Source organism: Talpa europaea, assembly GCF_964194135.1.
Source record: "Talpa europaea genome assembly, chromosome: 5".
In the NCBI taxonomy this organism is placed as follows: domain Eukaryota; kingdom Metazoa; phylum Chordata; class Mammalia; order Eulipotyphla; family Talpidae; genus Talpa; species Talpa europaea.
The window spans coordinates 70,880,066-70,896,948 of NC_140071.1; the positions used below are offsets into that span (position 1 = coordinate 70,880,066).

General features: G+C 36.6%; 1 protein-coding gene across 1 annotated transcript in view; it reads left to right on the forward strand.

The window, feature by feature from the left end:
* Positions 1-16,883, forward strand: part of CAMK4 (calcium/calmodulin dependent protein kinase IV) — a gene marked incomplete at its 3' end in the record, with an annotated part of 295,191 nt that overhangs the window by 228,856 nt on the left and 49,452 nt on the right. Inside the window, exon 5 of the mRNA XM_084233227.1 lies at positions 236-308. Coding sequence (XP_084089353.1) covers positions 236-308 — 73 coding nt within the window. The remainder of the gene's footprint in view (positions 1-235; positions 309-16,883) is intronic.

Genomic DNA, 16,883 nt, shown 5'->3' on the forward strand with positions numbered 1-16,883 from the left:
ATATATATAGAATAGGGTGGACAGTTCAAACTAAGGTAAAATAAATGTTTTTTATCTATCTAAATAAATCCTAAGATTTCCAGAGTGCAGTTTATGGAAGTATTTACCTTGAGGCTGTTATAGTCTGTTGCAATGGTTTAGATGCATCTTCTATAATATTAAGTCCTTTTAACATCCACTCAATAGAGTGCGTGGGTGTTATAAGAATTTCACAGTTTTTGTTTCTTGTTTTTAGGATTGTGGAAAAAGGGTATTACAGTGAACGAGATGCTGCTGATGCTGTTAAACAAATCCTGGAGGCAGTTGCTGTAAGTTTGAAGTGACAACAATGGAGTAAATACTGATAAATTCCTCTTTTTTTAGAGAATGATTTTTAAGAAGTATATAACTGTGAAAAGCCATTAAACTTAAAGCAAGATTGAAATTTTTGCTGTAAAATATGTTGGATTCATTCATATTTTCTGTTGATTACTCAAATTTTGAAAGATGCAGTCATCCTGCAAAATGCCCTAAATTTGCTAACATAACTTCCATTCTATTCTATGATGCTATGTCAGACTCTGATGCCTTAATTGTTCCCTTTCTTTTTCTTTCCATTTATTTAGTTTGTTTCTTCTTTGAAGTTGTTGCTTAGTAGGGACATGATGGTAGATTATAATAAATATATACCTTGAAGCATGGATAGTAATTATTTTTTTCTTTGAAGACAAGAAATAAGTGAATTTGAAGGATAAAAAACTTAAATTATGTTTTAAAATGAAAAAAAATATGCTATATTTTAAGCTAGAATATTGTTTTCTAAGTTGAATGATGGGTACAAATGCACACATACACATAATTTTGAGATGTATGTGTTTGGACTAAATTAATCAAGAAATATTTGCCTAGATAAAACAGACTCCACTGTTGAGAACATTCCTTTATATTTAATGACTAACAGTTGGGACAGTTTGGGGATTTTTTTGTTTAACATAAAGTCAGAACATAAAGCCAGAACAAATATTATATAACAAACAGCTGGAATCCAAGAGGGGATATTTATTAGGATCAGTTAAGAAGCACAAATCTATAAAATTGGTGCGTGGGCCTCCCTGGTGGTTCAGGGGTTAAAGTGTCAGTATTATCAAGCTATCACTAGCTACTGCAACATGAGTTCAATCCCTGGCCAGGGAGCTGACCAACATGGCATAGCAGACCTCTCCTGTCTCGCCTGCTGCTCCCCTCAGCAGTGTGTTTTGGCAGATCCACATGTTCCGCTCCCCACTCTGTCTGGTGAATTCTCTCACCCCGACACCTCTGGCCTGTAGCCCAGTTCTTGTATGCATAAATAAACAAATCTTTAAAAAAATAAAATAAAATATGTGCAGAATTAAGAGATAATCCATTGTTCACTCAGTTGTCTAGAATCTTTATTCAAATCTTTAGAAATCGGCCATAATGATACAGGCATATGTCCTAGTAATTTTGTCCATAGTAAAAACAAGTGGGAAGAAGGAGGGAAGGGAAGAATGGAAGGAGAGAGGGAGGGTAGTAGGGAGAACAAGTATAGAGGGAGGAGAGAAGAGAGGACTGAAAGAGAGAGGGAGGAAGGAGAGATGGAAGGAAAGGGAGGGAGGGATGAAGGGCCCTGATAACTAGCTTATACATTGCATAGGAAAAAAATAGACTTCGTAGACTTTGCTGATAAAAAATATATCTGTGATTTAACCAAATCCATTATTGAGCAATCAATGCCAAGTTGAATTGGCTTTACAGCTCACTATTTCCAAATTATTCCTTCTTATAAAAGAGTTTTAGTCTTTTAGCTATGTTGGGGGATAAAATATTTGAAAAGAAGGAGGTATAAAAATGTAGCAAGTATACCATGGAATTTTACTCTGAATACACAATTCATAGTGCAACATAGTGATCCAGTTTCATTTTATTGGCATGCAGCTGCACAATTTCCCCACTATCACATATTGAAGAGTTTTTCCTTGTTCCTGCATATATTGTTAGATCCTTTGTCATAGATTAACTGGAAAATAAGCCGGAAGGAGAAAGATAAATATTGGATGGTATAATTTTATGTGGAATATAGAGAGATCAAACAAAGGCTGAAGTTAAACTTTAAAACCAACCCTTGAAAAATCAGCATAGAACTGAGGCATCCAGAGGTAGAGGGGGAGGAGTTAGGTTAGAAACAGGGTGGGGAAAGAGCACAATAATTATGGTAGAGGACTGTGGGTGCATCAGTGGTGGGTATACTACAGTAGTACATTATGTGACTATGCATAAAGGAGGGAAATCTTGTACTTCCAAAATACTAACAAGGTTGTAAGCCATTGCACTTCATTAAAAACAAACAGGAACCACTGCTTGCATTTAAATAAAAAATACGCAGTGCAGTTCCTGATCGTACAAATATTGTATATCAAATGCATCTTCCCAAGACAACCACTCCATTACAGATTTTTTTATTAAACAGTTTGTTTCCCAGTCTTGGTTTCCTAAGCTTGCCAATTTGGGAATGATTTTAATACATCAATTACTATCTCTCCTCATTCCCAACTTCCAAACTTTGATCCCTTCAAACGTAATTCCATTATCCATCATGCTATCACTGTTTCTGAAAGCCTTTTTCAACATTTATAGTTGCTTACAATTTTTATTCTTAAATATATGGATAGAAACCTCTTTTGCAATCACTTTTCATTTTGTCACTTCTGAATTAAATAATAGCAGTTTCATGCTTTCTATAACTACCCATCTTAAAGCTTCATTTCTGACTATAATATACCATAGATTATCTGTTCAAGTAAACTTTCTCGCAATGACCCAATGTCCCGTTATTAAGTCAGGAGGGTAGCTGGTATGGCAGTTAAAACTACTTTAAGAGGGCCTCCCTGGTGGTGCAAGGGGTTAAAGTGCAGAACTCTGAAGCTATCCCCAGCCTCTGCTGCACCATGTTCGATCCAAGGCCAGCCGTGGATCTAACCCACATGGCGCAGAAGACCTCTCCTATATTGCCCGCTGCTACCCTCAGCAGTGTGTTTCAGTCAGTCTGCCCGTTCTGCTCTCCACTCTGTCTCTGATGAATCCTCTCACTCCCTGCACCTCTGGGCCTGTACCCCAGTTCTTGTATGCATAAATAAATCTTAAAAAAAAAAAAAACTACTTTAGGAATCAAGCAAGAGCTGATTTCACTTTCTATATATTCAAGCTTGGACATGTCACTAAAAACCTATGAAATTAAAAACTTTTCATGTAAAATAGGCATAATATTATATTGTATTAACAGGGTTGTTGGAAGAGACTAAATAATTAGAGTATAGAAGTCATACTTAAATTCAAAACAGAAGGTGTTGCATCAGGCAACACCACACTGTCAAAGAAAGGGGGGGCATGGAGCAACCTGTTAAGGCAGGATGCTGCCGAGAAGGCAAAGCCTGGCCTTTTTATTGATTAAATGATTTTACAGAGTCAATTTTTCAGAGCAGGAGAACAAAGAGAGAAAAGTTAGAAGGAAGTGAATATATACTTAGGTTTTCTAGGCTTTTGGGGGAGATGAGTCTAAGGATATGGGTTAGTTTTATGGCCCATGTTTGAAGATCGAAATCAAGCATCTCGTGGTTCCCATATTAACAAGGTATTCCTCTGATCAGTCTCTGGGACACAGTTATATGTCAGTCTATAGCCATAGGCGTCCCTGATAGTGCCTTGCGAGGCATACTCATTGTCCCAGGGAATTAAATATCCTGCTCTCGTTTAACTTGAGAGGAACCTTTGCAGGGTTGGTAGTTTGCATTCTTTAAATTTAGGTAATTGAGTGACTGGGCCAAATGGACTTTGAACTGAAAAGGCCAAACTGCGTAGCCACAGTGGTGGCTACAGCAGCCCTTTATGCCTAGCAGACCCACAAGAAGGAAACTGTGGTAAGCAACTTCAGATTCAATACAGTCATGTAAAGATATGCTAAAATCGACAATTGATAATAGTAGATGTCAATAAATATTTATTAAATATATAATTGAAAATTCATCAAAATAGAAATAGCCAATATTCTATATTTAAGGGCAGTGCCAAGGTAGGGGACAGGTAACTGACCTCACCTATGAGCTAACAATTGCAATGCTGCTCAAGCTCAGGTTATGACTACAATGGGGTTTATTTAACAAAGAGGAGATTAAGGAAACAAAAGTGTCTCTAAGGCCACAAGTGGCCCGCTGTCTCACCCCATATAGCCCCACACAAAGACTGCTCAGCAAAATAGTGCTTTCCTGTCAAAGAGGGCCTGGAAATGGTGCACAGCAGTAAGCAGGGGGCCAGAATTCCATTCGCCATGGCAGCTGGAGGTGCTCACAGGTGGGGCCAATGAGGTGCCATTGCAGCAGCCCACAGCAGCAGTCTGAAGACCAGGTTGCACAGCAACAGATGTCAGACCAGACAAAGCTGGACTCAACAGCACCAGAAAACAGTGCTGGATGATCAGAAGCCATGGATAACTCTCAAAGGTGGCCTAACAGAGTGCCTGTTCCCAGTCGGTATTTCCATTCACTACTGGTCACCAGAAGGCAGAGTCAGAGACACCAGTGATACAGCCCTTTGTGAGCTATTGGTATGAACAAATATATAGCAAACAATGACACTGGGTTGCAGCTGATGGTGCTACTTCCATAGGATGTCAGAGAAAGGGCAGGAAGAAGGTATAACAGCTGGCTCTCTGTGAAGGTATACAGAGGAGTAGTGGCAGGAAGGCACAGAGCAGGTTTCTATGACCCAAGCAGATGGTTAAAGGAGAGTCCTGGAGCCCTCAGTGGCTTTTTCAGGCTTTTATTGGGATTTTACCAAGTACATGGCAGGCAGGGGGGCAGGTGGTGGCTAGCAGGCTGCCCAGCCCCAGGTGAGTCTTTACTCTTTCTGCGCTCTCTGGAATTCTCTCATGGTATCGTTCTCTCTCTTCTGCTGGTTCCATTCTGCTCTCTTGCTTGTTCTCCTTCTAGTGTTCTCTCTCTCCATTCTGCGATACCTCCTTTATAAGCCCAGTTTCTTAGCCCAGTTGAACCCACCTATGCTGAACCACAGTTGAACCACACCCTACTCCAGGTGCCCACCATCAGGCCACCATCTTTGTCCTGTCAGGACAAAGACCTGATAGGGTCTTTGTCTTTTCAGGATCGCAGGGATCATCATCAATCCTAATGGCGGGAGGATAGAAAGCCTGACAATCATTTACCCTACAGAAGGTCTTGAGTTCTGTGGAAGTCTCAGCATTTGTGGAGGTCTCAAAGTCTTCTGGAGGTGACCTGCTTGAAGCTTCTTCTTAGGAGACCACTGAATAGTCTTCTCCCTTTGGAGGCCATCTGCTGAATCATCTTTCTTTGGAACTCATTTGGTCAATTAATCAAGCTGTTTGCTCAGTCTGCTTATATCCTCTCCAGGCCCTCACCTTACAAGTTTGATTATACCACTTTCGATCCTAACTTTTGATCCTGTTTGATGGGTGCTAGTTAAGCACCTATCAAACTTGTTCCATTTTCAATCTGCATGATTATCTCAAGGCCTTGATTGACAGCTGGAGAATTTGAACCTGATTAGTCCTTACAATCCTGGTGACAGATTTAAAAGGGAAAAGCTCAGTACTTGCCCAGATCCAACGTGCAATGAGGTCAGGGCAGATTATGGGCCAATGGGCTCCACGTTTAACAATTTATCATGCAACCATGCTGGTATATGGGTCCCAGTGAGTGGAGGACAGGGAGCCTGCCATGTGGCCTGGTACTCTGGGGGCTTGTCTGCTGTGGCTTCAGAGGACTACAGCGCTGGAGCTGCCCCAGTGGGGACCACCACTCCTCACTGTTGCTCCAAACCAGGGACCATGGGGCTGGGGGGTTGCCTCTGCTGCTAGAGTCCCCTTAGTTGGCCTGCTCTGGGGTGGGAAAACCTTGCTATTATAGCCCCCGGAGGGAAGTATGCCTTGGAGTGGTGGGGTGAGGAAACCACCATCACCCACCACCACTGCTGCCAGATGCTTCTGAGTGGCCTGGACACTGTCCACAAGCAGTTGCTTGGGTGGCAGGTGAGGAAACTCCTGCCCCTGCCATCTTCTGGAGTCCCAGGGTCTTTAACTCTCAGACCTGGCTAGGGCAGGAGGTGCTGCCTATTGGCAATGCACATTCTAAGGCAGGCTGCTGGAGCCCCAGCAGGGCCAGTCATACTGATATGACAAAGAATAAAATACCTGCTGTTTTCACAGCAACTTGTGCCAGTACACAGCCTGCACATGCTGGGGCAGTAGTGTGGGAAACCACAAATTCCCAAGGCTTCTAGGTGTAGTGGGTAGCAGGGTCCTGTTACAATGACACATTTACTGAGCAGCCTTGCTATAATTTTCTTGTTTATATGAAACAAAGCTATATAATTTGTTCCATACTTGAAACATTTTTCTGCTTCCTTACCATCATTTAATTATTTTTCTGTTATTCAAAGCGCATCTTCTTTAATGTATTCTTTCGGGTTGCCTCCTTCCTTTTAGGTCAACTCTTGATTTTTTTGCCTTATTACAGTGGGCATGCTTCAGTTTAGTGATATCAGGTACCTGACTGAGAGAGCGCTATTGCTCTCAGCATAAGAATTCTACCTATTGGAGTTAACACCAATTAAGATATAAAAGGTCCCCCACTAAGGATGTTCCATAGAGGTGTGACCCACATATAACACAGGGACTAGAGTTCCTAGAACTCTATTTTGGACATCAAAGATGGATTGATTAATCTACTGCTATTCTTAAATTTATAACAAAAATTGTTATTTTACCTTCTCACAAAGTTCCAATTTAGGAACTAGACTACTATATCCAAGTCATACACTCTTTGAAAGAAATTAAAAAAAAAAACAAACAAGTTTTCTCTGATTTCTGCAAACGGGGGTTAAATAAAGAAAAAAAAAAGAAAGTAATTTCCCTAATTATTTCACAGTAGAAAGTAGGCAAGCTTAACTTGTGAGAAGTGGGTGACATTTATGAAATAGTTTATTGTTAACTACATAGCTATATATAGCTATGAAAAATAGGATAGTTGGGAACCTCAAAGTAATCAGGGATACATCTAACATTTCCTCTGGATCACACTAAAACATAGACAAGACTATGGCGGTTCTTGGGCCTCCCCGGGTGCAGCAGTTGAGCACTGGGTTGCGAAGCTGCCCGCAGCCTCTGCAGCACCAGTTCGATCCCCGGCTGCTCCCCGGCCACCAGAGGAGGGTCCCACATGGCGCGCAGATCTCTCCTGCCACCCACCGCTCCCCTCAGCAGTGTACTTCGGTCCTTCTGCCTGCTCTGCTCCCCACTCAGGCTCTGGTGAATTCTCTCACCCTTCCGTGCTTTTGACTGTACCCAGTGCTTGTATAAATCAATCAATCAATCAATCTTTAAAAAAAAAAAAGACTATGGTGGTTCTTGAGAGCATAGAAGTAGAAAACTAGGAGATTGAAAACTTGGAGGTTGGAAAATATGTTCCATAATTATATTGTACCATGTATATACATATACATACATATATATATATAAAACCATTGTACCATATATATATTATATATATATATATAAAAAACTTAGTCTAAATTCCTTCCCTTCCTTCCCACTCCATACCAACTCCTGTCCCAAATAGTTTATAATGTTTATCTGACTGTAATAATGTTCTTGCCTTTTAGCTTGAAATAGCATTTTTGAAAGCATTTAAAGTGAGCTTAAAAGTGTTCAAATTTGAAACCCTTTGAGATTGAATTAATTCAATTATCTATTGAGGATGGATCCTTAAGCCTTTTTGAATATTCAGTTTTCTTGAAATGAATTCTACGTAGTCCCAAGTTAATTGATCTATATAAAATTAAGTATTTTGAAAGGGCCATCTTCATTTGTGATAAAGCACAATGTCAATACTTAAAGACCCCCTTTTCCCTTTACTTAGCTAACTAGACCACATTCCATTTTCCCTGACATCTCTTACTATTGCAGTAACTTATAGTTTTGTCTATGTCACCACTGATAACCTACCATTCCTCTATTTCCTAAAAGTCATCTACCTCTCTTTTTCCAGCCCTGATACAGACTTCCTTTTATACTAACCACAATTCTGTTGGAGAACTCAATAACAAGGTCATGACTTTGGAACCTAGGGGGAAAATATAGAGAGAGACTATAATACTAACATTAACAAAATACAAGGAAATGGTTGAAGAACTATTTGACTATGTCTTTTATCCTAACACCTAGACTTTTTTTTATTTAAATGTTGTTAATGAGTGTGATGGTGAGGGTGAATAGTTGTAAACAAAGGTTTCTTATTCTTTGAAGTAATGTAAATATATGTGACACTCCCTTGGACTTGAGGAAAAAAGTGAAGAGATGTATATGATTAAAACAACCATCTGAAGGACATGCTCTGTAAATATGTGACATAGTCTCTTTGCTTAAAGTAATTGCCAATGAAGCTGTCAAACTATTGAGAATGTGTTCTAACCAACTAGTGCTGGAGTCCCTGAGGAGTGACAATGAGATTGGTTCTCTAAGTATTGGAACAACTGCCCTCTGGAATCAGCAACTGCTATCAGAATGACCTGCTACTTCAGGATGTGCTGGAAGAGCATCAGCAAAGTACTCCAAACGCAGATAGGATGGAGCAAGTCTGTACCTCCTCTTGTAGCTTCCCACATACTCCCTATAGCTCTCTAAAGTCAGAACCAAACAGGAAACAAGAAGACAAAGAAAAGTATGTCTTATAATTCACAATGATAAGTCAGCTTCTCAAAGTGAACTTTGGAAAGATGGGTATAAATTTGAGAGACAATAGTTTAATAAGTTGTCTCATAAGGTATTCCAAACAAAGAAACAAAAAATACATACTCAAAGTTTCTGTTTCTATTCTTAGTTTTCTAAAATGTTTATAGTCTTTACTAGAGTGCACAAAATATTCTGAATGTCAGTGGAATCAAAACCAGTATGGCACCATTAAAATTACCTACATACATTATTCAAATTTATATTATATAACACATTTAAGTCATCTGCCTTTCTCACCTCTTATTAATTGATGCAGACCTAATCTACTTTTATAAAGATGGGAAATGCAACAACTTCTTTATCTGACTTCCCTTGCAGCTAGGTAAGGTAGATGACCTGGTCCTGACTCATGAGTATTGTTAGGCAGTCTGCTTATGAATTATGGGAAAATTTTCCTCATAATGTAAGGGAAATGAAGGGAGGGAAGGCCATTTTTCTTTTTCAGTGGCATAGTTGAGTCTGCACATAATCCTAGGAACTGCTCTTGCTATCCTGTAATTATAAAGAGAATCATAACTTGTTTCTCTTCATACTGAACTTTAAAAATAGAAGTCAGAATAAAAAGATGACACCATTGAGAATCCCACATTTTCTATATCACAGAGGAAAATAACAGTTTCTCAATATTTCTACTTTAAATTGCATATCCTTTAACTTGAAGCAATCAGATACTGAATTTTGTGACTAAACATTTGAGTACGTGATAATAAATATTCTATAGTCAGAGCAATTTGTGTATTTTTTCCATCTATTTGAATGTAAAACAAAGGGCAGACTTAAAACTAGAGCTTCACTGCATATCAAATCCACACCTACACAATGCTAAATCAGGAGTAGGTACAATTTAAAGGCACAATGAGGCTTAAAATTATTAACAATAAGCTTGTTTCTGACACTTCTTTGGTTTTGTGAATATTGTTCTTGCTTGGATCCTCTTATTGTCAGTAAAAAGATCTTGAGTGTTCAGTTAAATAATGCAAGTTCAGAACAGAAAATGTGAGGTTTTTGTTCTTTTAAATCTGTCAGTTCATGTGGCTTTTGCATTTCTTTGGGAGGGATTTTTGCCTTTCTCTTGATATTCACATCTAAAAAATAATGTCTGGAGGATGGATTTGGATGCAAGGCTTAAGTCATAAAACATTATAAGATCATTTTATTAATAAAAGTAGCTCTATAGTCTTACTAAGACTGAGAAATCAGAGAATAAACAAGGATTAATTCTATTAGTGTTCTCATGTTTTGATCTATAAACAGAATGAAGTAGACTAGTGCCTCAATCAGATCATATATATTTAATCAGAAAAAAATGAGAACAAAAAGCTGTTCTGAAAATTGCAGTAGTATTAAAATACATGAACAATTCTTTGTATAAGTCAGGTAAAATATTGTTTTTTATTTCTAATTCAGAAGGAGAACTTTCAGGCAATATTAAAATATTCTGTTAAATTCACTACTTGAATATGGAATTTTGATTTTATTGTATTAATTAGCTCTGGAACACATTCTCCAAAACTTTTATAAAATATTCTTCCTGATTAATAAATTAGTGTGTGATTATAAGAGTGTCAGATAAAATTTATTCCCTTTTTTTGTTTTTTTTTTTAATAGAGAAAATTTTGGTGATACATTGTAAGGCAGCAAGTTTTTAATTAGTTTACACATAGATTTTTTATGTGTGATAGATATTTTTAATTAGTATTTACATTTATTCACTAAAACACCTGTTTTTAAATTCATAGAAAATTTAAATTAAAGTATGGTCTTCAGAGAGTTCCATTAAAGACTGTGAGACCACGCAAAGGAAAAATGAGAGAAAGCACAAATAAATAGGATCACAAATTACAGAGGAGAAATCACAACAGAAACAGCAGAAATCAAAAGAATAATCAGAAACTACTATGAACAGTTATATGCAAACAAGTTCAACAATCTAAAAGAGATGGACAAATTCCTACAACTCTACAGTTACACAATGCTAGATAAAGAAGAAGTAGAACACCTAAACAGACCAATTACAAGAAGCGAAATTGAAATGGTAACCAAAAACTTCCCCAAAAACAAAAGCCCAGAACCAGATGGAAATTTACAAATGAATTCTACCAAGCATTCAGAAATGAATTAGTGCCTATCCTTCACAAACTCTTTCAAAAAATTGAGAGGAAGGGGTAATACACGTTCTATGAAGCCAACATCACACTAACACCAAAGCCAAACAAGGACAACACAAAAAAAGAAAACTACAGGCCAATCTCTCTAATGAACATGGATGCAAAAATCCTCAATAAAATTTAAACTATCAGAATCCAACAGTGTATACATAAGATAATTCACCACGACCAAGTAGGATTGATTCCAGGGACACAAGGATGGTTCAACATCCAAAAATCAATCAATGTAATCCAACACATCAACAAAAAGAAATATAAAAACCATATGATAATATCAATAGATGCTGAGAAAGCTTTTGACAAAGTACAACACCCATTTATGATAAAGGCCCTTGAAATTCTCAGGATACAAGGAACATACCTCAACATCATAAAGGCCATATAGGATATGCCCATAGCCAGTATCATCTTCAATGGTGAAAAGCTGAAAGCATTTCCATAAAGATCTGGAACAAGACAAGGATGATCAGTCTCACCACTGCTTTTCAATATAATACTGGAAGTCTTAGCCAGAGCAATAAGACAAGAGAAAGACATACAAGGAATCCAAGTAGGGAAGGAAGAAGTTAAACTATCATTATTCACAGATGATATGATAATATACATAGAGAACTCCAAAAACTCCACAGAAAACTAATTAAACTAATCAATCAGTTTAGTAGAGTGGTAGAATACAAAATCAACATGCAAAACTCTAGCCTTCCTATACACGAACAATAAATCTGAAGAAGAAATTAAAAAAAAAATCCCTTTTATTATTGAAACAAAAAAAATCAAATACTTGGGAATAAACCTAACAAAAGAGGTAAAGGACTATAAAACACTGTTAAAAGAAATAGAAGAAGACACAAAGAAATGCAAAGACATACCCTGCTTATGGATTGGAAGAATTAACATTATCAAAATGGCCATCCTACCAAAAGCAATTTACAGATTCAATGCTATTCCAATAAAAATTTCAATGACATTCTTTAAAGAAATAGAACAATTATTGATGAAATTCATATGGAATCAGTAAAAACCCCGAATGGCCAAAGATCTCCTGAAAAAAATAAAAAAAGAAGGGAATTCAAACTATACTGCAAAGCCATTATAATCAAAACCGCATGGTATTGGAACAAGAACAGACACACAGACCAATGGAACTGAATAGAAAATCCAGAAATAAACCCACAGATTTATGGTCAACTAATCTTTGACAAAGGAGCAAAGAATATGCATTAGAACAAAGAAAGTTTGTTCAATAAACGGTGCTGGGAAAACAGTTGCTACATACAAAAGAATGAAGCTTGACTACTACCTAACACCATTCACAAAAACCATCTCAGAATGGATTGAAGAACTAGACATAAGACCTGAAACCATAAAATATATAGAAGGAAATATAGGCAAAACACTACATGACATGCACCTCAAAGACATCTTTACAGACACATCACCCAAAGCAATGATAGTGAAGGCAAAGATAAATAGCTGGGACTGCATCAAATTAAAGAGCTTCTGCACAATAGCCAAAATAAAGAGAAACCCCACTGACTGGGAGAACATTTCTGCACACAACACTTATGATAAAGGACTGATCACAAAAATCTAGAAAGAGCTGATGAATCTCAACAAAAACAAAGAAAATAATCCAGCCCAAAAATGGGCAGAAGAGCTAAAAAGAAACTTCTCCAAAGAGGAAATGCAAATGGCCATCAGGCATATGAAAAAAATGTTCAACATCACTTGTAATCAGGGAAATGCAAATCAAAACTACAATGAGGTACCATTTTACACCAGTGAGAATGCCATATATTAAAATAACTAGCAACAACAAATGTTGGCGAGGATATGGAGAAAAAGGAACTCTTCTGCACTGTTGGTGGGAGTGCAAAATGGTCAAACCACTATGGAAAGCTGTGTGGAGATTTCTAGATCTACTGAAGATAGAGCTTCCATATGATCCAGCAATTCCACTCCTAGATATTTACCCAAAGGACATAGAAACGTATAATTCCAAAGGTACCTGCATCTTTATGTTTATAGCAGCACTATTTACAATAGCTAAGCTATGGAAACAACCCAAATGCCCAAAAATAGATGACTGTATCAAGAAGATGTGGTATATATACACAATGGAATATTACTCAGCAATCCAATTTGCAGCAGCATGGATGGAGCTGGAAGGGATCATGCTCAGCGAAATAAGCCAGAAAGAAAAAGAAAAATAACGGATGGCCTCACTCATAGCAGGAATTTAGAAAACCTAATTAAGGGATCAGGAAAAAGACTAATTGCATTTAAGTAAAAATTAAAATCAACAAGCAACTATAGACCAGAGACACACTACAGTGGGGGTTGGGGGGAGGAGAAGAGGGATTAGGGTCAGAAAAAGGGGGTGGGATTGTATGGGGAATATAACCAAAATGAAAATGCATACATTGTGCAAAAATTAAAAATGATATAAGAATTATATAAAATAAAATAATTCATAAAAAATAAAGACTGTGAGACCAAAAGCACTACTCTAGAAGGACAGCTGAAACCTAATCCCAGACTTGTCCCCAAAGTATTTGGCATGTCTCAAGTGTGAGTATCACACAAAATGGAGCTGTTTACATTCCAGATTAAGAAAGAAGCTGCCTATGGTTTCTTCATTTTCTTTCAATTTTTTTAAATTACATATTCACTGGAAACACCAAAAAATTTCAAAATTTTAACATTTAAATAAGGACTGTTCATCAACAAGCTTTCAAATCTGAAAGGGTTCACCATTATACAGTGGTGAGGAGAAATGCCTCTGAGGAGCTGTGAACCTATCCCCCTAAATCATATATAGCATTGTAAACCAATGGTCTCAATTAAAAAGAAAAACTCAGTTTTAAAAGAAAAACAGGAACCAAGCAAGAGTTCTCACCATGTTTTCTGAGGTCTATGAAAAAGACATAACTAGAGATTTAGTATCCCCTGTCTTATTTTATGTGAGCTGCTTTCATTGTCACACAAGTCCATTTCAACTTCTTCCTTCTCCACTGTACTAGGTTGGATTTCAAGTCCTATATATGCAAAAAGAGTTGAGAGTGAACCCTGAAATGTGACATGAGTAGTAGGACAGGCTACTCTAAGAGCCGCACGTTCTTATGAAATGTTCCAGGCAAGAGACGACAAAAGATAGTTCCAAATTTTATTCAGGAGTAAATTCCTCACAATCAAAAGGAGCAGTCAAACCACAACTGAAAGGAAATTTAATTAGAGTATGAAAATGTGGCCTCAGTGGCTACAGTGTAGCTTCAGAGATAGATGGTGATGGTCATAAAAGAGAACTCACCTAGTGTCAAACAGCAGATTTGGATCAATTTCTTTTTAATTTTATTTTTCCTCAAAATTAGGAATTTTTCAGCCTTTCAGTCTTTTATATATCTGTATAACATTGGAAGTACATTTTTAATGTCCATATATGCATGTTTCCCTCATCCTCCACCAAAATTCCCCTCTCAATATTTTTTTCCTCTCCCTTTTCCCCTATGCCCAGTCCCTCTGGTAACCAATACACTTTGTACAGAGTCTAGGAATTATTTTTGCTGTGCTTTGCCAGTTTATGTTCTTTGGTTATTTATATTCCACAAAAAAGTGAAACCATCTACTGTGTTTTGTTCAAATTTCTAACTTACTTCACTTTGCATAATCATTCAAGATTCATCCATTTTAATAGCTGAATAATATTCCATAGATTATATAGTCCATAATTTCTTTTTCCAGTTGTCTGTCAGGGGTAATTAGGTTGATGTCATGATTGGCTATTGAGTATTAATACTACTATAATCATAGGAGTACATAATTTCTTTTCATATTAGAGTTGTCTAAATTGTTGGGTAAATACTAGTGTAAGTGTTGCTGAATCATATGGCATTTCATTTTTTAAAGATATCTCCATACTGTTTTCTTAGAGAAGTTCCACTGAATTACATTTACACCAACATTAGATGAATATTCCTTTATCTTCATGTCTTAGAGAAGTTTTCTTAGAGAAGTTCCACTGAATTACATTTACACCAACATTAGATGAATATTCCTTTATCTTCATGTCCTTGAAAACATTTACTCCATTCTTTTTGATAGAGACCATTTTCATAGGGATGAAGAGATATCTCAATGTGGGTTTGATTTGTATATCCCTTATAATAAATGGTAGTCATCATTTTTTTCATGTGCCTGTGGGGCATCTGAATGTCTTATTTGGAGAAATGTCTATTTAGGTAGTTTGCCCTTTTATAAATTTTATTTTTTTAATTTATTTTTGCATAGAAGAACTGGGGTATAGGACAGAGGTGCCAGGGTGTGAGGATTCACCAGAGAAAGGTGGGAAGCAGAACAGGTGAGACAGGAGAGGTCTTCTGTGTCATGGGTTTAGCTAACATGGATTAGCAGGCCATCATGTTGATAATGCTGACACTTAACCGCAAGGGAGGCCCTGCCCTTTGTTATTCTGTTGTTTGGATTTTTTGTTGTTGATCTGAATAAGTACTTTATATACATATGCATGTGTATATGTGTATATATATATATACACATATATACATGCATATGTATATATGCATGTATATGTATATTTTATATGTGTGTGCATATATGTATACATTTATTTATATGAATCTAACCCTTTGTCAGATGTGTCATGTGCAAATCTCCCAGACTGTATGTTGTCTTTTTGTTTTCATGATGGCTCTTAAAATATTTATTCTTCCAATCCATGAATACAGTGTATCTTTTCCTTACTTTGTGCCTTCTTTTATTTCTTTTAACAGTGTCATAGTTTTCAGTGCATAGGTTCTTTACCTATTTTGTTTTTTCTTAGGTATTTCACTCTTTTTGGAGCAATTATAAATGGAATTGTTTTTTAAATTTCTCTTTTTTTCTAATTCATTATTTGTATATAGAAAGGCAGCTGATTACTATGTAGTGAATTTGTATTCACTTATTGCTAGTGTTTTTTGGTAGATGCCATTGGATTTTTCTATATATGTTAATGTGTCATCTGTGAATAAGGATGGTTTCACTTCTTATTTTTCAATTTAGATTTATTTTATGTCTTTTTCTTGCTTAATTTCTCTGGCTAGGACATCCAATGCTGTATTGAATAGTAGTGGTAAGAGTGGACATCCTTGTTTGCTGCCAATCTTAGGGAAAATACATTCAATTATTCACCACTAAGTATGATGTTTGCTCTGGGTTTGTGATATATGACCTTTATTATTTTGACACAAGTTCCATTTATTCTGATTTCATGTTGAATATTTAGCATGCATGGGTGTTGACTCTTTTAGAATACATTTTGGCATTTGTGAAATGATCATGTGATTTCTATCTGGTGAATGATGTTGATTTGTGTATATTAAGCCACCTTTGCACCTAAAATAAAACCTACTAGATTATCATGGATGATTCTCTTAATATATTGCTGGAGATAATTTGCTAATATTTTGTTGAGGGATTTTGCATTTGTATTCATCAGAGATATCAGTCTATAGTTTTCACTTTTTGTACTTATTTGCTTTTTGGATTAAGGTAATATTGACCTCATAATATGTGTTAGAGGCTTTGCAACTTCTTCATTTTTTAATTTTTTTATTTATAATACTTTTGTTTATATATATTATTTTATGTAATTCTTACATAATTTTTCATTTTTGCATAATGTATGCATTTTCATTTTGGTTATATTCCCCATACAATTGCACCCCCTCCCTTATTTTGACCCTAGTCCTTCCTCTCCCCACCCAACCCCCTTTAGTGTGTCTCTGGTTTATAGTTGCTTGTTGATTTTGATTTTTTCTTTATTACAATTAGTCTTTTTCCTTGTCCCTTATTTGGGTTTTCTAAATTCCTGCTATGAGTGAGACTGAAAAGTTTACATA